The sequence below is a fragment of the Carlito syrichta genome, unplaced genomic scaffold (genome assembly GCF_000164805.1).
Source record: "Carlito syrichta isolate Samal-C Ts95f unplaced genomic scaffold, Tarsius_syrichta-2.0.1 Scaffold302911, whole genome shotgun sequence".
Taxonomy (NCBI): Eukaryota; Metazoa; Chordata; class Mammalia; order Primates; family Tarsiidae; genus Carlito; species Carlito syrichta.
In genome coordinates this window covers 418,119-440,055 of record NW_007247007.1, presented here as the reverse complement: position 1 = coordinate 440,055, position 21,937 = coordinate 418,119, and the positions used below count along the sequence as shown (strand labels likewise).

The 21,937-nt window shown below is 50.2% G+C and overlaps 1 protein-coding gene across 1 annotated transcript; it reads right to left on the bottom strand.

Moving 5' to 3' along the window:
• Positions 1-8,757: 8,757 nt before the first annotated feature.
• On the bottom strand, positions 8,758-18,753 carry POLM (DNA polymerase mu). Its single transcript, XM_008057248.2, has 11 exons — positions 18,528-18,753; positions 16,778-16,961; positions 15,988-16,086; positions 15,703-15,873; positions 14,404-14,475; positions 11,960-12,080; positions 10,102-10,234; positions 9,822-9,924; positions 9,464-9,709; positions 9,307-9,390; positions 8,758-9,025 (listed from the first exon to the last, which is right to left on the bottom strand). Exons 1-11 carry the CDS (start codon positions 18,713-18,715, stop codon positions 8,939-8,941), a joined length of 1,488 nt encoding a protein of 495 aa, XP_008055439.1. The 5' UTR covers positions 18,716-18,753; the 3' UTR covers positions 8,758-8,938.
• Between the last annotated feature and the right edge of the window lie 3,184 nt (positions 18,754-21,937).

Genomic DNA, 21,937 nt, shown 5'->3' with positions numbered 1-21,937 from the left:
CATTAACAAAGGGTGCTGGGACAACTGGACTTCTACATGCAAATCAACTAAGTTAGACTCCTACCCTACACTATATAGAAACTAATTCAGAATGGATCAACAACCTAAATGTCAAGAACAAAAACTATAAACTCTTAAAAGAAAACTTAGGGGTAAACCTTCACAGCTATGGCACTGATCTCTTAAATATGACACTAAAAGCACAAGCAACCAAAGGGAAAAAAAAAATAAATCGAACTTCATCAGAATTAGAAACTTTTAAGCTTAAAAAGACACTATAAAAAAAGTAAGCCAGGCATGGTGGCTCAGGCCTGTAATTCCAGCACTTTAGGAGGCCAAAGCAAGAGGATTGCCTGAGCCCATGGGTTTGAGACCAGCCTGGGCAAAATAGTGAGATCTCATTTCTACAATAAACCAAAAAATTATCTGGGTGTGGTGGCACACATCTATAGTTCCAGCTACTTGGAAGGCTGAGGTGGAAGGATCTCCTGAGCCCAGCAGGTCGAGGCTATGGCGGCCATAAGCATGCCATTGCACTCCAGCCTGGGCGACAGAGTGAGACTCTGACTCAAAAAAAAAAGTAAAGAGGCCAGGCACAGTGACTCATGCCTGTAATCCCAGCACTTTGGGAGGCTGAAGCAGGAAGACTGATTGAACCCAGGAATTCAAAACTAGCCTGGACAACATAGCAAGACTCATCTCTACAAAAAAATAATTAGGCAAGTATGGTGGCACCTGCCTGTATTCCCAACTACTTGGGAGGCTGGGGCAAAAGGATCGCCTGAGTCCAGGTGGTTGAGGCTGCAGTGAGCCATAATCATGCCACCATACTCCAGCCTGGGTGACAGAGTGAGACCATGACTCAAAAAAAAAAGAAAGAAAGAAAAGAAAGAAAAAAGACAGTTCCTGAAATAGGAAAAAGTATTTGCAAAGCATTTATCTGATAAAAGTCTAGTATTCAAAACATGTAAAGAACTCTTATAACTCAACAATAAAGATAACCTGGTTGAAAAAAAGAAGCAAAGGACCTTAATAAACAATTCTCCTATGAAGACATGGCAATAAGCCCATAAAAAGATGCTCAGCATTACAGTCATTAGGGGAATGCAGATCAAAACCACAATGAGCTACTATAGGATGGCTATAATTTAAATGACAGACAATAATGAGTACTGGAGGATGTGAAGAAATTGGAACCTTTATACGTTGCTGGTGGGAATTTAAAATGGTGCAGCTTCTTGGCAAAAGTCTGACAGTTCCTCAGAAAGTTAAAAAGAGTTACTATATGACCTATCAATTCCACTCCCAAAAGAAATTAAAGCATATATTCATACAAAAACTTGTATACAAATGTTCATAGCAGCATTATTCATAATAGCCAGAAAGTGAAAACAACTCAAATGTCCATCAACTGATGAACAGATAAATAAAATGTGGTATATTCATATAATGGAATATTTGTCAGTCATAAAAAGAATGAGGTACTGATTCATTCTAAAGCATGATGAAACTTTGAAAACACATTATGTATGCTACGTGAAATCAGCCAGACACAAAAGATCACACACCGTATAATACTCTACATGGAATGTCCAGAATAGGCAAATCTGCAGTGACAGAACGTAGATTAGTGGTTGCCCAGGGTTGGGTGTGAGGGGACAGTGAATGGATGTTGGGGATTACAGTTAAAGGGTACAAGGTTTTGTGTGTGGGGGGAGGTGAATGAAAATTCTAAAACTGAATGTTGTGATGGTTGCACAACTGTGAACATATGAAAAATCTGTACACTTTAAATGGTTGAATTATACAGACTGTGAATTGTCTCAATAAAGCTGTAAAAGTTAATATATGTAGGTTAGAAGGAAAAGGATATATCATTCAAACACTGATCCAAACAAAGTTGGAATGGCTATATTAATATCAGACATACTCAATTTCAGAGCAAGAAAAATTATCAGGAATAAAAGGAAATTATATAAGGATGATACTAAGACACAGTAATCCTACAACAGAGCTTCAAAATGCATGAAGCACAACTGGATCCTATCTAAAAGGAGAAATGGGTGAAACTGCAATTAGTTTGAGATGTCAAGACTCCTCTTTCAGTAATTAAGCAGACAGTGGCAGAAAGTAGATTAGTGGTTGCCCAGGGTTGGGTGTGAGGGGACAGTGAAGGGAGGTTGGGGATTACAGTTAAAGGGTACAAGGTTTTGTGTGTGGGGGGAGGTTAATGAAAATTCTGAAAGACAGACAGAAAATAATTATCACAATGATACAGGATACAGAAGAACTGAATAACAATGGCAACCAACTGTATCCAATTGACATTTATAAAGCACTCTGCCCAACAACAGAATACGTATTCTGCTCAAGTACACATTGAACATTCACCAACACAGACAATATCCTGGATCTAAATCAGGCCAAGACACATTTAAAAGAATAAAATCATACAAAATGTTCTCTGAGCATAGGGAATTCAACTAGAAATCAGTATCAGAAATAGTAACAGGAAAATCTCCCAATACTTGGAAACTGAACATTTTCAAATAATCCATGAGTCAAAGAGGAAGTCTCAAGGGGAATTAAAAATATTTTGAATTGAACAAAAACAAGACTGAGGGAAGCAGGGCATGGTGGCTGAAGGCCAGTGAGGCAGAGCTGGACCAGGAGAGATGAAATGGAAGATCACAAGGATACGATCTTTTCCACACAGGACCTCCTCATCTATGTAGCCCTACTGCAAGCCCCATTCTTTTCTCTTAAAGAAGCTGCACAACGTATGAAGACTGGGCCCACCTGTGAATGCATGATAGGAAGAACCTGGTCACAGTTTCCATTCCTATCTGCAAATGAATAGGTCCAGACAGGTGTAAGACACTCTTTGATTGAGTAGACATAACAGTTCTAGTTGTTAAGAACAAGTTTGGCTCTAGTAACTGACCTTTGAAGTTTAAAATATAAAACTATTTGCCAAGTGTGAAAGACATCTTGTGGTCATGATGTGTTCTTAGGCCTGTGATACTGAGCTTCTGTGAATGTTGGTATAATTGTAAATAATGTCAAACTCAACTTTCTTTCTTTTTTTTGAGTTGGTGTCTCACTCTGTCACCCAGGCTGGAGTGCAGTGGCACACTCACAGCCACCCCAGCGTTAACCTGCTGGGCTCTGGTGATCCTTCCGCCCCAGCCTTCCAAGTAGCTGTAACTACAGGTGTGTGCTGCCATGCCCAGCTTATTTATTATTATTTATTGTAGAGACGAAGTCTCACCAAGTTGCTGGGGCTGGTCTCGAATCCGTGGGCTCAGGCAATCTACCTGCCTCGGCCTCCCAAAGTCCTAGGATTATAGGTTGAGCCACTGAGCCTGGCCTAAATTCAACTGTCTAGCAAGTATTAACTATAAAGGAATTACGTCAAAATATATTTTAAAATGTGAGATGCAGCTAAATCAGAGCTCAGACGAAAATTTAGAGCATTATATCCTTATATTAGGGCTGGGCATGATGGCTCACACCAGTAATACAAGCTACTTTGGGAGGCTGAGACAGGAGGATTGCTTGAGCCTAGGAGTTAACAACCAGTCTAAGCAACATAGTGAGAACTTGTTTCTAAAGAAAATTTAAAAAAATTAGCAGGGCATGGTGATATATACCTGTAGTCCCAGCTATTCAGGAGGCTCAGGTAGAAGGACTGCCTGAGCCCAGGAGGTTGAGGCTGTGGTGAGTTGTGATTGTGCTACTGCACTCCAACCTGGGCAACAGAGTGAGAAACCTGACTTAAAAAAAAAAAAAAAAAGGCTAGGTCTTAAATCAATAATCTAAGCTCCACTGCAAGCAGAAGTATGGAAATAATAAAGAGCAGAAAATCAATGAAATTAACAATAGTGGGAAAATAAAATCAATGAAGCAAAAAGATAGTTTTTTGAAAAGATCAAAATAATTGTTTATCCTCTAATCAGACTAGAGAAAGACAAGAGTCATTTACCAATATCACAAATGAAAGGAGGGACATAATTTCAGACAATACAGATACTAAAAAGATATTAAGGGAATATTATGAACAACTCTACATAAATTTGCCAATTTAGGTAAGATAGCCCCATTTCTTGAAAATTACAAACCACCAACACTCTACCAAGAGAAGCAGATAAAGTGAATAATCCTATATCTACTAAACTGAATTCACAGTTCAAGGTCTTTTTAAAAAAGAACTTTCAGCCGGCTTGGTGGCTCAGCCTCTAATCCCGCGCCTTTGGGAGGCTGAGGTGAGTGGATTGCCTGACCCCGCGGGTTCAAGACCCGCCTGGGCAACTTGGCAAGACCTCATCTCTACAATAAATCAAAAAAATTAGACAGGCGTGGTAGCGTGCGCCTGTAGTTCCAGCTACTCGGAAGGCTGAGGTGGAAGGATTGCCGGAGCCCAGCAGGTTGAGGCTGCGGTGGCCGGGAGCGGCCACTGCACTCCAGTCTGGGTGACAGAGTGAGACTCCAACTAAAAAAATAAAAAAAATAAAATAAAAAAAGAACTTTCTAAATCCTGATGATTTCACTGGTGATGTCTACTAAAATTTGGAGAATAACAATTCTACACAACCTCTTCCAGAAAATGAATGAAGGAACACTTCCCAAGAAAATTTTTGAAGTAAGCAGTAGCTAATACTAAAACCATACACATGCAATATCCTTCGTAAACACAGATACAAAAATCCTCAATACAATACCAGCAATCCCAGTAACATACAAAAAAATAATACATTGAGACTGAGTGGGATTTATCCCAGGAATTCAAACCTGTCTCAGTATTCCAAAATCAACCAGTGTGAATAGGCTAAAGAAGAAAATTCACACAATCATACCATGTAATGCAGAAAAAGTACTTAACAACATTCAACACCCATTTGTCATAAAAATTTTCAGAAAACTAGGAATAAAAAGGAACTTCTTTCATCTGATAAAGGAATCTACATCTAACATCATACTTAATGGTGAAACACTGAATCCTTTCCTTCTAAGATCCAGAACAAAGCAAAGATGGCCACTTTCACTACTCCTGTGCAACTTTGTACCGGAAATCCTAGCCAGTTCAGTAATGTAAGGAAAATAAATAAAGGCATCAAAATTAAAAAGGGAGAAATAAAACTTTTTGTAAACAATCCCATGGAATCCACCAAAAATCTCTTAAAACTAGAAGTTGTGTTGCAAGATTTCAGGATACAAGGTTAACACATGAAAATAACAGTGAACAATTATAAATTGAAATTAAAAAGTTTATAATAACTCCAAGAAAACGAGATAGATATAAATCTACCAAAACATGCTGGGTCTGTATGTTGGAAAACTACCAAATACCAGTGAAAGAAATAAAACCAAAATTAATGGAGGGACATACTATGCTCATGAATTAACAATTCACTATGGTTATGAAGTTAGTTTCCCTAAACTCTTCTATAGATTAAATGCAATTCCAATCAAAATCCAAAAAGACTGTTTTGCAGATACAGACAGGTTGATTCCAAAAGTTGTATGAAAGTTAAAGGAAATAAAATAGCCAAAACAATTTGAAAAGAACAAAGCTAGAGGACTTACTCTACCTGATACTAAGTATTACACTACAATTCAAGCTAGGCTGGGTGCAGTGACTCATGTCGGTAATCCCGGCACTTTGGGAGGCCAAAGTGGGATCACTTGAGGTCTGGAGTTCAAGACAAGCCTGGGCAACATAGTGAAATCTTGTCCCTTCAAAAAATTTAAACAGTAGGTGTGGTGGCGTGTACCTTTAGTCCCAGTTCCTCAGGAGGGTGAGGTGGGAGATCACTTGAGCCCAGGAGCTCGAGGTTGCAGCGAGTTATGATGACACCACTGTACTCCAACCTGGGTGACAGAGCAAGACTTTGTTTCTTAAGAAATAATTCAGCCAGGCTCGGTGGCTCAGCCTGTAATCCCACGCTTTGGAAGGCGGAGGTTAGTGAATTGCCTGAGCCCGTGGGTTCGATACCCACGTGGGCAACTTGGCGAGCCCTCATCTCTACAATAAATCAAAAAATTAGCCGGACATGGTAGTGCGTGCCTGTAGTTCCAGCTACTTGTAAGGTTGAGGTGGAAGGATCACTGTAACCCAGCAGGTGGAGGCTGCGGTGGCCGGGAGCGGCCACTGCGCTCCAGTCTGGGTGACAAAGTGAGGTTCCAACTCGAAAAAAAGAGAAATAATTCAGGCTGGGTGCAGTGGCTCACACCTATAATCCCAGCATTTTGGGAGGCTGAGGTGAGAGGATTGCCTGAGCCCACGGGTTTGAGACCAGCCTGGGCAACTTGGCAAGACCTCATCTCTACAACAAATCAAAAAATTAGCCGGGCATGGTGGCACGTGCTTGTAGTTCCAGCTACTTGGAAGACTACGGCAGGAGGATCACTTGAACTCAGGAGGTTGAGGCTGTGGTGAGCTGTTATCGTGCCACTGCACTCCAACCTGGGTGACAGATTGAGATTCCGACTCAAAAAAAAGATTCCCAAGTTGTCCAGATTCCCACTGTCATTTTGCTGTCCACCTGCAATGTGAGCTGCCCATGTAAGTTAAGTTACATTTCATAGTAGCCAATTGCTTTGTATCGTTGCTGTACTTGATTTTTTCAGTATTTGTTTATTTTAGCTGTTTTAGTAGATATGTAGCAGTAGCTCACTGTGGTTTTAATTTTTATTTCCCTAGTGTCTAACAGTGCCAAGCACTAACCTATTTTTAAATTATATTTAAACTTTTTTGGATTATTGACTTTCCTACTGTTGAATTCTTTTTCTTTTTTTTTCTTTTGGTGTCGGAGTCTCACTTTGTCGCCAGGCTGGAGTGCAATGGCACACTCACAGCCACCACAGCCTCCACGTGCTGGGTTCAGGTGATCCTTCCTTCTCAGCCTCCCAAAGTACTACAGCATACGCCACCACACTTGGCTAATTTTTTTGATTAGCAGTCTCACTGTTGCCTAGGCTGATCTCGAACTCCTAGTCTCAATCAATCCTCCCACCTTGGCCTCCCAAAGTGTTGGGATAACAGGCGTGAGCTACCATGCCTGGCACTTTCTTATGAACCAACATATACTTATTATAAGACCCAATAATCCTATAGCTTGCTATTTACCCAAGAAACAAAAACCTGTACAAGCATATCCATAGCAGCTCCATCCACAATCACCAAACCCTGGAAACAACCCAAACATTATTCAGCAGCTGAATGGCTATAATCGAACACCCACAGTATAGAATACTGCTTAGCAATAAAGAACACACTATAGACACATGCAACAACATGCAGGAGTGTTATGCTGAGGGAGAGAGGCCAGTCAAAAGGTTACATTTCGTTTTGTTTCACTTATGTGATATTCTGGAGCAAGCAGAACTACAGGGATGAAGAACAAGATGAGTGGGTGAGGGGTGGGGGAACATGTGACCACAATGGGACAGCATGAGGGAATGTTCTAGGGATGGGCCTGGTATGTCTGACGGATGGCGACGCAGATGAGTCTACACGCATTTGATGAAAACCCATCCAATGGTATCCCATTGAGAGTCCATTTTACTGCATGTTTACTTTATTTTTTTAAATTTTAATGTAGTGAGTGGTCTGGGAAATCCTCACCTGACAAGGTGACTTGTCAAGTCCTGAAGGAGGAGGGAGAACACACTCCAAGTGTCAGGCAAGGGCAATGCCCAAGACCAGTGTGCCGGTGCTGTAGGGAGTGTGGACAGGACCAATGTGTCCAGCCCACCTCAGTGCTTCTGCCCTAGTGAGAAGGGTAAGGAATTGGCCCATGGGGGTCTGGGGCACATCAAGGTGAAAAGCAGTGAGAGGGAGGCAGCTCAAGGCCAGTGGGGCTAGAGGGAGGGAGGAGGTGAGAAGGGGCTGACAGGCAGTGGGCAGAAATGTCAGAGCCCCAGGGATCGCATGAGGACTTGGGGTTGAGAACAGTTGGAGGGCTGAGCGAGAATGTGACCTATTTTCATTTATTTATTTATTATTGTTTTGGATGAGTCAGAGTCTCACTCTGTCACCCAGCTGGAGTGCAGTGGTGCGCTCACAGCCACCACAGCCTCGACCTCCTGGTGTCAGGCGATCCTTCCACCTCAGCCTTCCAAGGAGCTGGAACCACAGGCACATACCACCATGTCTGGTTAATTTTTAATTTTTTTGATTGTAGAGATGAGGTCTCGCCAAGTTGCCCAGGCTGGTCTCGAATCCCTGGGCTCAGGCAATCCTCTCACCTCTGCTTCTCAAAATGCTGGGATGATAGGTGTGAGCCACTACACCCGCTAACTGTGACCTATTTTCAAAGACTGTGTTGAGAAGGCCTTAAAGGCAGAAGCAGGAAGCCCAGTTGGAGCTGTAGTACTGAAGTCCCAGAAGTTATCTTCCTTGGACTCCCTACCGGGCTTCTCCCTCTCTAGACGCCTGCAGCACACCCCTTAGCACTCTGTAGTAGACTCCTCACAGGCAAGAGCTATCAACTCCACCTCATGGCTCACTCACAGGGCAGGGACATGTGGCTCTCTTCCAGGTACTTCTGAGGGGGGTTCCCTGCAGGAGTCAGTCACTGCGATGTGACTGGTAAAACACTGCGCCAAAGCCCTTGCCATTCATGACTGCAGGCTCCACCACAGCTCCATGAAGCGGGCCCTGCTCAGATCCCCTGTTGAGGGCAGAAACCTGAGCCACAGGTAGGCTAAGAGCTGACCCAGGGTCCCGTGACAAGGAGGCCGGCACTGAAGGCCCCCACCTCGCTGACACCCTGCAGCATGCTGGTGAGGGCTCAGCTGATGGGGGCTGATCACTCAGGCAGGACTGGCGGAGACAGGCCCCTGGAGTGGAGGTGGGGGTTCCTCACTTGAAAGTGGTGAAGATGTGGGGCAGCCCCTCATTTCCAGAGAGTGAAAGTAGGGGCCACAGGCAGGCTCAGGCGTTTCTCTGCTCTGGGGGGAGGTACTCGAGGCCCAGGTGTCTGAAGATGTCTTCCTCTGAAGCCACGTGGAAAAACACCTTCTGCAATAGGAGCATAGGCTTCAGTAGCCTAGGAGCTATGCCTAGGGTCACTGTCAAGGCATGTGGGCGCCAGTCAGGGCTGCTTCCCTGTAGTGAGGCTGGAAGGGGAGGCAGAGTCTGGTACCAAGGTGGAGTGCATGCTGAGGGTTAGGACGTGGGTGTGGAGCCTTAGATTTGGGTCCTATGGGTTTCGGGCTGGAGGAGTCTGGAGCTGTTTCAGGTTGTGGGTCCAGGAAAAGGCTATGGGGGCTGTTTCCTGCCCCCAGTCCCCAGCAACATACCTGCTCTGGGTCAAACAGCCCGTGGCTATTCAACAACCACCCCTTCTCCTTCCGGCTGAAGCGGCGAAGCTCCCTCTGGAAAAGCTGGGGAACAGGGACTGCACTCAGCAGGCTGGCCTTGCCCCGGCCCCAGGCAGCCCAGCAGCATACTCCCTACCATGGAGCCAGTCCAGCCGAGCAGGGCAAAAGGGAACTGGCTGATGGGTGCGACCACCAAGTCAACCCTCACAGCCTTCCAGGCTGGGCAGGGACTCAGGGCACCCCCAGCAGCAGCCCCTGAGGGTTGTGGCAGGCGGAAGATGCAGAAACTCCTCTCAAAGTTGTCCATGGTACGGCTCTGCCGAGTCGGAGGGCTGGGGGCATCGCAGCGGCTGTGGTGGTGCTGGTGGTACAGGATGAGGCCCTGCAGGGAGAGGCAGGTGTGCCGGGACCTCCCATGTGAGGCAGAGCAGGGGCCGGGGCAGCTGCAGCCCAGTCAGCGGTCACTCTCAGGAGGGATGTGGGGATGCCCTCACCTGGTCCTGCAGGCAGCTCATCAGTCTGGGTAGCAGCCCCGCCTCCTGGCCCTCATCGGGATGGGTGATGAGGAAGTCCACGTCATGGCCCTGCAACTTCCCCCTGAGGGGGCCAGTTTGACTCCCCAGCCCAACCAACCCTCTCACTCCAGCCTTGGGCTACAACCCTTCTAAGGAATGGGAAGGCATGCCTCAGTGTCCCCAACTAAGGTCCCTTAATCGGGGCGGCGTGTGGGGGAGAGTCTAGAGTCATGCCAGAAGGGCACATCAAGCCTCTTACCTCCGGAAGCCACCAGTCAGCGTGACCGTAGCCCCAGGCAGGGCCTGCCCCACGGCTGCCTCCACCAGCTGCTGCAGGGCCTCTACATCAGCCCGCTGGACTGGGGTGCTTAGGTCCTGGTGGTGCTGGAGTCCTGTGGGCAGTACCAGTTCTCCTGACTCACCCAGCTTGCCCACCACACCAAGCCCCATCCCTAGCCAGCACGAGGCAGTCACCCTGGGGCCCTGTGGCTGTGGGATGAAGAGAAACTTCTGAGGAGGGTGAGGCTGGGGTAGGAAGCAGAAGGAGACCCCAATCTAAGCATGACAATTTCCTCTCTCCCCTTTTAAATATTGAAGTTTTATTTTGAAATAATTATAGATCCACACACAGTTCAAAGAAATAACACAGAGAGATCCTTTTAGCCAGTTCCCCACAAAAGTAACACCTTGTAAAACCATAGTACAAACAAATTCAGATACTCATGTTAACACAGACATGACACAGACTATTTTCCCCTCCTTTTTTAGAGACAGGGTCTCACTATATTGCCCAGGCTGGATCCAAGTGACCCTCCTACCCCAGTCTGCTGCGTAGACTATCCCCTTTAATGTCTCAGTTTTCCCATCTATAAAATGGTAAAAAGAGGTGGTAAAAAGATGTGAAGAAGGGCCGGGCTCGGTGGCTCAGCCTGTAATCCCAGCACTTTGGGAAGCCAAGGCAAGTGAATTGCCGGAGCCCATGGGTTCGAGACCAGCTCAGGAAACTTGGCGAACCCTCATCTCTACAATAAATAAAAAATTAGTCGGGTGTGGTGGCATGCACCTGTAGTTCCAGCTAATTGGAAGGCTAAGGTGGAAGGATCACCAGCACCCAGCAGGTCGACGCTGGGGTGGTCGTGAGCATGCGACTGACCTCCAGCCTGGGCGACAGAATGAAACTATGACTCAAAAAAAAGATGTGAAGAAGATGGCTCTGCCATTAGAAACACCTCACTCTGACCTCCTCCTGCCCCCTCACCTGTCAAAGTGGCATCATTGCATCTTCCACACACAGGGAAGGAGGGGTTTCAATGTGAGGAAGAGCAGCACCTGGCACAGGGTGAGCTCTTAGTAAATGCTGTTGGCATTCCTGTCTGCTCTTAGCGCAGGGAGAGGTGACCAAGAGGCGAGCCAGCTCTGTGGTCTGGCTTCCCAACAACCGAACCAGGCAGCACCTCCCGGGCAGATGTACGAACAGGCAGTGAGCTGGTCATGCCGGCTGGGCTGTAGGGGCTCCTCAGCAGAGCCCTCAACCTGGGGGAGGTCACAGACCATACGGCCAGAGCAACCACATGAAGAGAATGGAGTACCTGCTGAACCTGCCACTGGCTGGCTCTCACAGGGGAGCTTACCCATTCCAGGCTGTCATTCCTCTCCCATTTCACAGAAATGTAACAGACTCAGAGAGGTGAAGTCTCAAGTCATGGTCGCCTACCGGGTAAATGGCAGACAGGACCCAAACCCGGGCCTAACAAACTCAAAAGTTGATGCCTTCTCCACTACAGGGTGCTAGCTCCCCCTGCAGGCCTCACACACGGGGCGGGTGTGCCTGAGGCCCAGGCTGGCCCCAGGTAAAAGTCTAACCAGGAGGCAATGCCACCAGTCTCTGGAGTGTCACGGCACCTGCCGGGACCATCATTCAGCGAGAAACGGCTGCAATAGATCCTGACTCTACTGGGTGGAGCCCCCAGGGAGCTCAACACACAAGACTGCACTGCGTGCTCCCGACCCCTGTGCACCATCCTGTTCCCCGCCCTCTAGGAGATCAGCACATCCTGTGTCTGTGCTGAGAGTTTCATAGTGTACTCCAGGGAAGCCTAGGGTCCTGGAGGGCTCACCGGCTTTCTGCTGTTGGGTCAGTTTCTGAGGCCGCTCTTGGAGGTCATCAAGGGTTCGCAGCCCTTCCCGGTACCACCGGTCAGCTGTCCTCACGCCAACCCCAAAGATCTGGGTGAAGAGCTGTAGGAGAAAGGGGTGCAGCGCTGTTAGGGCAGAGCTCTCACAGCAAAATGCCGATGAGGACCGGCCCCCAGGAGGGCGTGTCTCGGGCTGGGCCACCTCAAGGAGCCACCATGCACCAAGCAAGCGCCATCTCCACCTGCAACCTACCAAAGCCCACAGGGCAAGGATTCAAACCTGGAGCCAGGCCTGCCCAGTCCACCTTCTCAGGGGGTGACCCGCACATGCCCTGGCAGCAGTCCCAGGAGGGGCTGGACTCAAGAGCTTTGCCGCCCACTTGCCAAAAGACCTTGATGAGCTGCCTTCCCTATCCTCAATAAAAGGTGTCTCCTCAGGACTTACACAGCTCTAGCCTGTGATTCCAACGTAACCAAAATAGTCACACCAACAAATCAGCACAAGGGGCTCTTAAGTCACTGGAAAAGCCATGCCTTTCCCACTAACAGAAGTTGGAACTTATTTCTGTGGTTCTGCTCCTTAACAAACAGCAAAAAACAATGAAGCGTGAACAGATGAGGGTGATTTTAGCAGAAGAGCTGCGGAGGGACAGCTGCGGCTCTCACACATCTTCCCACACAGGGTGGGACCCGGCCCAAATTGTCACATGCCCTAGATCGACTACTAGGGGAGCCTAGGAAGTCCCTCCCCAGGAATTGTGGACCTGAGACTGAGGTCAGGCCCACCCATGGCACCCCAGCACCATTGGGGGCACATTCTGCAGCTGGGCTTCTGACTGGTGGGAAAGCTGGTGTGCAGAAAAGGTGAAGCCACCGTGCAGAGGAGAAACCGTAGCCTGGAGGCACTCAGGTCGCCAAGCCCAGCTCTCCAGACCAGCCTCTTCCGGGCTTTGATGCCCATCCTTGCCTTGATTCTGTGAACCAAGAGTATGAAGTGGGTCACTGTCACCTGTAACCAAAAGAATCCTGACTAAAAAAGTCCGATTAACCCAATTATATTGTTAATGAAAGTAAACTTCTTTTTTTGGAGTTGGAGTCTCACTCTGTCACCCACACTGGAGTGCAGTGGCCGCTCCCGGTCACCGCAGCCTCGACCTGCTGGGCTCCGGCGATGCTTCCATCTCAGCCTTCCAAGTAGCTGGAACTACAGGCGCACGCTACCACACCTGGCTCATTTTTTGATTTATTGTAGAGATGAGGTCTCGCCAAGTTGCCCAGGTGGGTCTTGAACCCGCGGGCTCAGGCAATCCACTCACCTCAGCCTCCCAAAGGTGCGGGATTACAGGCTGAGCCACCGAGCCTGGCTTAAAAGTAAACTTCTAAGTACTAATGCAACTTCCTTCCAGCTGGATGCCTTCTGGGACTCTGGGATGCCAGAAGGAGGCAGGGTGGAGGGGAGGAGGCAGATGGCGCCCACATCTCTTGGCACTTCTCACTCCTCCGATCTGGAAACCATTGCTAGGTTCTGGGGCTGGACTGACAGTGAAATCACTCACTAATGTTCCTTAGCCTCAAGGACACTTCATCCCAGCCCCACGTTGCTCCAGTCAGCGTGGTCTCCTCACCTTCCTCAGGTCCCTCACCCCTACACTTACCAGGTGGTCCTGTTCATCTGCTCCCTGTACCTGGCAGTTTCCCTGTCCCGTTCTTTGCCTGCTCGGGCCCACTCACCCTTCACACATCGCTCGACCCCGCCCTTGAAGTCCTGTCAATCCTGACAGTGTTCTGTGCCACCTCCCACAGCATCCACAGCCACACTTCACTGACACTTATCCAAATGGCCACCACTGCAACCACCAGTGCTAAAAAACCAGGTAGCAGCAAGGGTGTCAGAGCAAGCATAACCGAAGCACCCAAAAGAGCCCGGATGGCGTTGCCCTGAGATGAGGAGGAGGAGGAGGAAGAGTTTCCACTACACCGTGAGTGATAGACACAGGCAGACTGTAGCCACTGAGAAATGAACACGTAAGATCCTACAGATGCCCTGATGGGAAGGGACAAGTGGCCCCAAACTCAGGGGTACCTGAAAAAAGGTTACATTTTGTTCAGCTTGCTCTGTTTAAGATGCCACAGCATGTAACATACTTGAGAAAATTCCATCAAAAATACTCAAATAAAAAACAGATGGTACGAGTGAACTAGAAAACTCCCTGTGCTCAGAATAAGCTCTCCCTTGACTGCCTCCACTTGGCCGCATTGTGTGTATCAGGTGTCAGCTTAACTGCCGCTTTCTTGGTGAGACCTTCTCTGACCCCTAGGTTGGGTCAGCTGCCCCCACCCGCCTCCCACATGGACTATCCTGTCATTCACAGGGCAGGACTGAGAAGCTGTGTGCCCCTGCGCGGTTCCCAGCCCCATCTGCGCACCTTCATGGTCCGGTACCTCTCTGAGCACCGAACTCTCTCCACCTCCTCACACACTCCATGCTCCAGCAGCTCCTGGGAGAGGGAACAAAGAAGAACTCTGAGCCTGAGGTCTTGGAGAGAAAGAGAAGCGCAGGGAGTCAGGGTTGGGGTCCGGCAGTCCACTCTGCAGAGTTTTTTAGTGTCAGGATCTAGCAGGACAGTGTGTCCAATGGGGGTGACAAAGCGGCTGCTACTCAGGTTGGGGGAGGGGGCTCCAGGTTTAGAGCATCCCAAAGCCTGGAGTTTGCAACAGCTGAGGTAACAGGGCTCATCTCTCAGACGAGTAACAAGTCCCAAGTTATACAAACACTTGCTTTTCAAAATGTGTGAATTACAACTTCATTTAAAAACATCTTTTGTCACTACATATGAGGGGGGAATTAAAAAAACTGGATTTTTTGGAGGGTGGGCTCCTCGTAGTAAAAGCTTCCCCCACTAGGTAAATGTTCCAGGAACCCATGGGCATCAGTGTACCAGTTAGTGTAGTTGTGAGAGGCTGTGTTCAGCATCAGTGACTTTTTTTTGGAGTCTCTGAATGAGTTTGCCTATTTCATAATGGGTGATTTACAAGCACACCTGCTCACGCCGCACAGAGTGTTCAGCAGTTTTTGACCCAAAGTGGCATGACCCTTGTGCCCCACTCTCCCCCGTCACCCAATCTTGCCCTGAGCAACTTTTTTTGTCTCCCCAGATGAAAAAAGTTCTCAAAGAGAAACGTTTTGCTGATGTGGAAGAGGTGGAACAGAAAACAGCAGAAGCACTAACAGGCATCAAAACCGACAAGTTCAAAGACTGTTTTGAGAAGTGGAAAACACATCTCGGTAGGCGTACTGCATCAAACAGAAAGTACTTTGAAGATGACTGATGTTTAACCATGTAAGAATACACAGCTTTTAGTAAATAAAGTCTGGATTTTTTGTGGGGTCCCCTCTCATATTCTCGTGACGAAAGTGCACAAAAGTACATGCCAGATCCTCAAGAAGAAATGCGCACACTCAGATTCTCTCTTCTACTGTCCCGGGCAGGACTGGCCCTCAGCCCCACCGGGCCCCTCGTAGTGCCCTTCGTTGAGTCCCCTCAGCCACCATGGAGCAGGTGAGTGATTTACACAGGAGGACTCTGCATGCAGAGGATGGCTTGTGGCCTTGGAGCAGCACCTGTACCCAATCTGTCACCCCTGTGGCGCCTTCTGCTAGCTCAGCAATCCCCAAGGCCTCCCTAACCCAAACCCTCACTCTGCTCAGTCTGGCAAGTGCCTACCTGGACAACCCTGAAGGAATGTTCTCCAAAGTGGGGCAGCCCCTGCAGCTGGCTCAGGGCTGTGACAGGTCTGGGAAGGGCCTTGAGCACTGAGGCTGCTCTGCAGAAGGCAAGGAGGCGGCTCTCGCTGCCTTCGAAGCCCGCCGCCTCCGCCAGCATCTCCAGAGCCTCCTGCAGAGAAGGACCCTTGGTAAGGAGCAGGGTGAGCAGAGCAGAGCACCTCATGCCCACCCACCAGCTACCACCTATCTGTGCCCTGGTCCCCGACCCCTGGGGACAGCTCACCGAGAGGCTGGTGTTATGGTGTGTGAGGGACGTGGGCCGCTGGCAGGCATAGGGTGGCATCCATGCTGGGCTTGGGGGCCCCTTCCTGGGCTCAGCCACCTGGGATGGACAATATACAGGCTGGTAGGAGAGCTAGGTCGGACCCAGAACCTGGCCTCTCCTGGGGTGCTCAACTCAGACCTCTGGGACTCACAAGACAGAGATGGGCAGCAAAACTGCCAGAGGCATGGGGCATAGGGCAGCGCTGCCCCATAGAACAGGCTGACGGGCTCCTCAGGCCAGAGTACAGCAGTGACACCTGCCAGCCCTCGTGGGGCACTCCTGTCATGGCACAACGCTGCATGTGCTCCCTCTCCCCAGATCCTCGCCGTCAAGGGGGCTGGGGACACTGAGGCCTCTGAGGCGAGGGAGCTTGCTCCACACCGCATGGTTCACACGCAGAGCCAGGATGTGAAGGCAGGCAGCCTGGGGCCTGAGCCCACACCCGTCACAGCATCCCGAGTAAGGGCTCCCACGGACCCATGGGTCATCTCCTCTGGAGTTGCAGTGTCATCTGCTTGGTGAGGAATAAAGGCCCGAAGAAGCCCCAGGAGAGTTTGTGCCAGTGGTGAGAAAAGAAGCTGAGATGGCCCGCCCCACCAAGCCTCTGCTGTGGTCCCTCTACTGACTTCTCAGGGCCCACCTCCTCTGAAGGACTCTGAGGCACTGCGGCACGTCATCTGTCTCAGCTAAGCTACGGCCTGCACCAGCGCTTTCTGTGACCCCAACTCTAATCTTCCACCCAGCTCACCTCCAGGCGGTGTCGGCACTCCACGGGTACAGGTTGCCCGGCAGCCAGACTCTCCGTTAACCAGCTTATGTCCAGCAGAGCTGGTGGAGTGTAACCAGGGGGAGCAGTCTCCCCATTACGCTCCTGCCAGCATATGGCCTCCTCCGCTGAGGTCCGCTCCATCACAACGTGGGTCACCTCAGAGCTGGGCAGAGGGAGGGGGAGGGGGTGAGGCCCAGAGCCCTCCTTGTTAAGCTCCATACCACCAAGCCTTTGATTTTGCTGTCCCCTCTGCATGGTGAGTGCCCATTCATTCGGCAAATGTCACCTCCTCCAGAAAGCATTCCCAACTTTCTCCTGGTAGAACAGCTCCACCACTCAGCACCCTCGGAACTGTGATTCTCTTCAGCTACATTCACAAGTCCAGCCCAATCTTGTGTTGCGTGTCTCCCTCTCTACCTCAGAGAAAGGAGTTCCTTAGTCAGGACCAGGTGATCTTTATCCCAGTGCTTGGGTTTAAGCACAGATGCTGGAGCCTTCCCGTTTGGGTCTAAATCCCAGCTCTGCCACATCTTCCTGCTCTTGGACAAGTACTTTGATCTTCTCCTCGGTAAAGCAGAGATACTAACCTATCTACCTTGTAGGGTTATTGTACAAATAAGATAGTGCCCTGCACACTCTAAGCTGCCACCATCATCCTCTCCTGAGTGGGTCTGGTACTGATCTCCAAGAATGACTGAGGGGGGGGGAGCTGCAGGGGGACACCGGCTCCTGGTGTGTTGGCTCAAAACTCCAGGAAACCTCAGTTCTTTCATTCTGGGTGTCGACTCTGGAGCCGCCATTTTTTTGCTCCTCTTGGTTCCCTCTCTACAGGTACGCCTCAGTCAGGGACTTCCTCAGGCTTAAGGGCAGAGGAGGCTGCAGGCTCAGGACCTCCTGGGAAGTCAGTCCAGCTCACAGGGCGTGGTGGGCCTCACCCAAGGCAGCTGGACCGTTAGCACATACTATTACCAATTATCCCTGCCCCTGACTCCCCATGGTCTTTTTTTTTTTTCTTTCTTCTTTTTAAGTGAGAAAGTAGGGCTGGGCTCAGTGGCTCTGCCTGTCATCCCAGCTTTGGGAGGCCGAAGCGAGTGGATCGCCTGAGCCCGCGGGTTGAAGACCAGCCCGGGCAACTTGGCGAGACGTCGTCTCTACAATAAATCAAAAATTAGCCGGGCGGTAGCGCGCGCCTGTAGTTCCAGCTACTCGGAAGGCTGAGGCGGAAGGATCGCCGGAGCCCAGCAGGTCGAGGCTGCGGTGGCCGGGAGCGTGCCGCTGCGCTCCAGACTGGGCGACAGAGTGAGACTCCGACTCAAAAAAATAAAAATAAAAAAGAACAGAAAAGCTCCCGCAGGGGGAGGGGACCCGAGGGGATCGCACCCCACCCCATGGTCTTTAAAACACTCCCGGCCCGAATTAACAGCACCCTTTGCCGAGGAGGAAGTCGAGGCTCCGGGGAAGGTCACACGACCACGAAGCGCCGGAGCGAACTCCGAATCCCAAACCGCAGGTGCCGCAGTCCCGCGGGCTGGGGGCGAGTCGTCTCCGACCCGCAACCTCAACATCCTCGGCGGCCAAGGGGCCTCGGGGGCCAGGCGGGGCTACAGCGGCCAGCGTCACACCATCGTCCCCGCGACGTCATCCCCCGCGGCTCCGCACGCCGGACACAGGCCTCCCGCGCCCCACGACGGGGCCGCCCGCCGGAGACCTCGGCCGCGCCGCTCCGCACCTGCAGGCGTCGAGGACGCGGAAGCCTTTGGAGCGCGCCAGGCGCGTGAGGAAAGCTCGGCGGCTGCGGCCCATGCGCGGCTCCACCAGGTAGACAGAGACGCCGGGGAAGAGCGTCGGGGGCAGCGCCGAGGAGGCTGCAGCGCCGCCTGGGGACCCGACCCGTGCTCGCCGCCGTTTGGGCAGCATCGGGACCACAGTTGCCGGCGACGCCGGGCGAGCGCGGAAGAAAAGCAGGCGGAAGCCGGAAGGAAGGGGATCGGAAGCCGGAAGGGGGCAGGCGGAAGCTGGCTGGAAGAGGAAGGGGCTCGCTCGTGCAACACTAGATCCCGCCCTATGCAAACGAGTCCCTTCGGTGGGACTCGCTCTTAGGGCCTGCGGGAGCTCTGGGTGGTTCTGGGTCGAACGGGATTGGGTGTTCAGGCCGCTCCGGAAGCCCCGGCTCTATGCAAATGACACCAGAGAACACGCCTTCTACTTCAGCCACCCTCGCGGAGCCTGGGGTTCTGCCTCGTGGACTTCGGGGAGGGGAGGTCGAGCTCTGGCGGGGCGGCGGCGCCAAGGAGCGGGCACCCTCGGCCAGTGCTGGGGCGGAGAGGGGTGGCCATCGTCCTCGGCGCGGGGCTGGGACTTGAGCCGAGTGGCTCGAGGAGGACGCGTGAGGCCCCGCCTGGTCCCTCTGCGCCCGGGACGGTCACATGGAAGCCGGCGGGCGCGGAGCCGCCCCGAGCTTGGAGCGGGACCGGCGCTCGAGTTGCGAGCGCGCTGGAGCGGCGGTGGCTTCAGACACACGGGGAAGGGCTTTCGGTCGAATGGCATTGGGACAACTGGCCGGCCGTTTGGAAAAATAGAAGCTGGCGCCCTCCCTCGCTCCTCAACACCAAAATAAACCCCAGATGGATCAAAGATTTAAATCTAAGAAAGAGACCAAAAGCGTGCTGGAAAAAAGTCTGAATGTTTTTATAATCTGAGTATCACAATCAACTTGGAAGAGCTAAAGGAAAAGAATGATAAACTGGATGACACACACATTTAAAACGCGTTTAAAAATTAAAATCAAAAGACAAACTGGGATAAATGTAGCATGTTTTGAAATTAAGACTAATTCTTGTAATCACAAAATTGTACCTAGGTAAGAAAAGGACAATGAGGTAAAAGAAAAATTGGCAGCAACAACAACAACAAAAAACCTGAGTAGACATTCTCAGAAGAAATCCCAGTCAATGGATTTATAATCAGATTGTCCAACCTGTCTGGTCATTGAAGAAGTGCATATTTAAATGAAAATGTCTTCAGTTGTCAGATTATCAAACATTTAAAAATTGACAACACATGTTGAAGGTGTGAGGAAGTTGGAAATCTGTAGGTGAGACTTTGGAAGCCAATTTGGTGAACACAGCCAACAAAGCAAAGTCACACATATTGATCCAGCAATCCCTTTTCCAAGATTCAGAATTGCGCTAAATCTATAGATCAGGTTGGGAAGGACTGACAGCTTGACAATCTTGGGTCCTCTGTCTATCCTATTTGGGTACATACTACATTTGGAATCTGTTAGAGCGGTGTAGTCCTACTCAGCCTAACCGATGCAACAGACCAGATTGGATGTGACCCTCGTTATATTTCTCCACATCACTGCTACATCACCTTACCCTCCTCCATCTTGAGTCCCACACTCCCTTAGCACCTATCCTCTTTCTTTTCCTTTGACCCATTTCTGACATCTTCAGTGAGCTGACATTTCCCCCCAGCTCCATGCTCAAGGCACAGAGCTGAGATGAGGGAGGCAGGTAGCTTGGCCTAGGCATCTTGACCTCCACACCATCTCCCAGCCTTTAGCTTCTTGGGCCTTGGGACCCACGCACAGAAGCCAGGGGGCCGGCCCGAGGTCCCTCTCTGCCTGCCTTCTCATGCCAACAGAGATGGGGATGCTTCCAGGGTCAGAGCCTATGTTCTTAATCTGTGCTTCTGGCTCCTGCCCTCCTCAGGGAGTAGCTCTGCCTGAATGTCCCCTGAGCAGTTCCCTCTAGCTGTCTATCCCCTAAAATCATTTTGTTTCTTCTTAATGTCCTCTGGCCAAGATACCTGAGCTCCCCTTGAAGTCCTCGTTCTCTCCTGGGAAGGCAGAGGCAGTTTTGATTTTATTGATTGATTGATAAATTGAGTTGGAGTCTCACTCTGTCACCCAGGCTGGAGTGCAGTGGTATGTTCACAGCTACCACAGCTTCAACCTGCTGGGCTCAGGTGATCCTTCCGCCTTAGCCATCCGAGTAGCTGAAACCACATCACGTGCCACCATGCCCGACTGATTTTTAATTTATTGTAGAGGTCTCACCATGTTGCTCAGGGTGACCTCAGGTAATCCTCTCGCCTCCACCTCCCAAAAGTGCTGCGATTACAGGCGCCAGCCACCACACCTGGCTGGCAGAGGCAGTTTTTAATGACCCATTAGACCTGAATACTTAAAACACTAGGCAACTGTGTAAAAATGTTTGTGCAAAGAATTTCATCCAAGTGACTCTGGAAGAAACTGCCAGGCTTAGAAATTGGGCAGGCCCTCTAAGCAGTTGCTGCAAAGTGTCTACTAGGACTATGGGGGAGAGGTAAGGAAGTCATCACGAAGATAGGATGGGGTGGGGGGTGATGTGAATGGGATGCAAAGATGAGAGAGAGGACCTTGCCTGCTCTGTAGGACAGAGGTGTGCCCTACACCTGGGGAGAGGTGGCCTGCCGTGGGGCCAGGGAACATGCTTCTGCTTATTGAGATCAAGCATTTGCTGTGGGCTGCCAAGTGTATGTATGTCTGTATGTATGCCAAGTGTGTATTTGTGTGTCCCTGGGGAATGAGCAGAATAAAGGGCTGGGTCTGCCACTCTGGGGCAGGTGTACCCACTGGAGCATGTAGGGTGGGAGGGTGTCCTTGAGGATGTGGAAGGGAGAGAGTTCCTGCTTGACGATGTGTGGGGTAGAAGGGAGGGTCCCACACATAGAGTGGGGGTGGGGGGAAGGATGTCCCCACTGGAGGATGGGGGAAGGGTTTTTCAATGGAGGACCTGGCCTGATGCTAGGGCAGAGAATATCCTGGGGGTGGCTTTTGCAGAAGGGCTGGAAGCAAGAGGCATAGCCCCCGGGAGCAGGTGAGAATTCAAGTATGCCAAGAAGGCACCTGGAAGAAGTTACCTTTTCCCAGAAGGTGGCCCGTGGGCTACAGGAAATATCCAGTGAATGGAGACTTTTAGATGATCTCCTGTACATGTGGAAATTGTCTTTGGGTTTTATTCTTCCGTGGGCCTAATTTCCCCATCCTGGTCTGTGGCAATCACTGTGGGCAAGTGGTGAAGTGTGGACCTGGGAAAGGAGAGGATGCTGTCACAGAGGCAGCAGTGGACACCACCCCAAGCCCAGATCATA

Excerpts from the sequence above, each read along its gene's own strand:
- POLM (XM_008057248.2), bottom strand. The coding sequence starts at position 18,715 with ATGCTGCCCAAACGGCGGCGAGCACGGGTCGGGTCCCCAGGCGGCGCT. Across the intron at positions 16,962-18,527 it reads CGCGTCCTCGACGCCTGCAG|CTCTGAGGTGACCCACGTTG; the intron begins GTGCGGAGCGGC and ends CCCTCTGCCCAG. Across the intron at positions 12,081-14,403 it reads AGAGGTACCGGACCATGAAG|CTCTTCACCCAGATCTTTGG; the intron begins GTGCGCAGATGG and ends TTTCTCCTACAG.